Source organism: Gavialis gangeticus, unplaced genomic scaffold (genome assembly GCF_001723915.1).
Source record: "Gavialis gangeticus isolate Ggan-Ray unplaced genomic scaffold, GavGan_comp1, whole genome shotgun sequence".
NCBI lineage: Eukaryota > Metazoa > Chordata > Crocodylia > Gavialidae > Gavialis > Gavialis gangeticus.
In genome coordinates, this window is record NW_017729001.1 from 33,605,717 (window position 1) to 33,605,963 (window position 247).

The 247-nt window shown below is 57.1% G+C and overlaps 1 protein-coding gene across 1 annotated transcript in view; it reads left to right on the top strand.

The window, feature by feature from the left end:
• Positions 1-32, top strand: part of ASPHD2 (aspartate beta-hydroxylase domain containing 2) — a 9,385-nt gene extending 9,353 nt beyond the window's left edge. Inside the window, exon 4 of the mRNA XM_019506663.1 lies at positions 27-32. Within this exon, the coding sequence (XP_019362208.1) occupies positions 27-32 (6 nt within the window). The remainder of the gene's footprint in view (positions 1-26) is intronic.
• The last annotated feature ends 215 nt before the right edge of the window (positions 33-247 follow it).

The following is a 247-nucleotide window of genomic DNA, read 5'->3' on the forward strand; positions in this document are numbered from 1 at the left end:
TTGCTACCGTGTTTTGCCGTGTTCAGAATTAGAGTAACTGAAACCAAGGGTGTTCGTTCGAATGTAACCGTGTGCCATGTCTTGTGGCCCTCAGTGCCACACTGGAACCGCAACCCCCCGCGATCCGCCCGCCTGCCACGCCATGTCCCGGTGCCTTGTGGGGCCTCAAAGACCCGTGGCAAAAAGGGCCACGTTTCACTGGCTCCGGCCTTGCTCTTTGCAACCTTTCCCTCCTGCCTGTAAATAG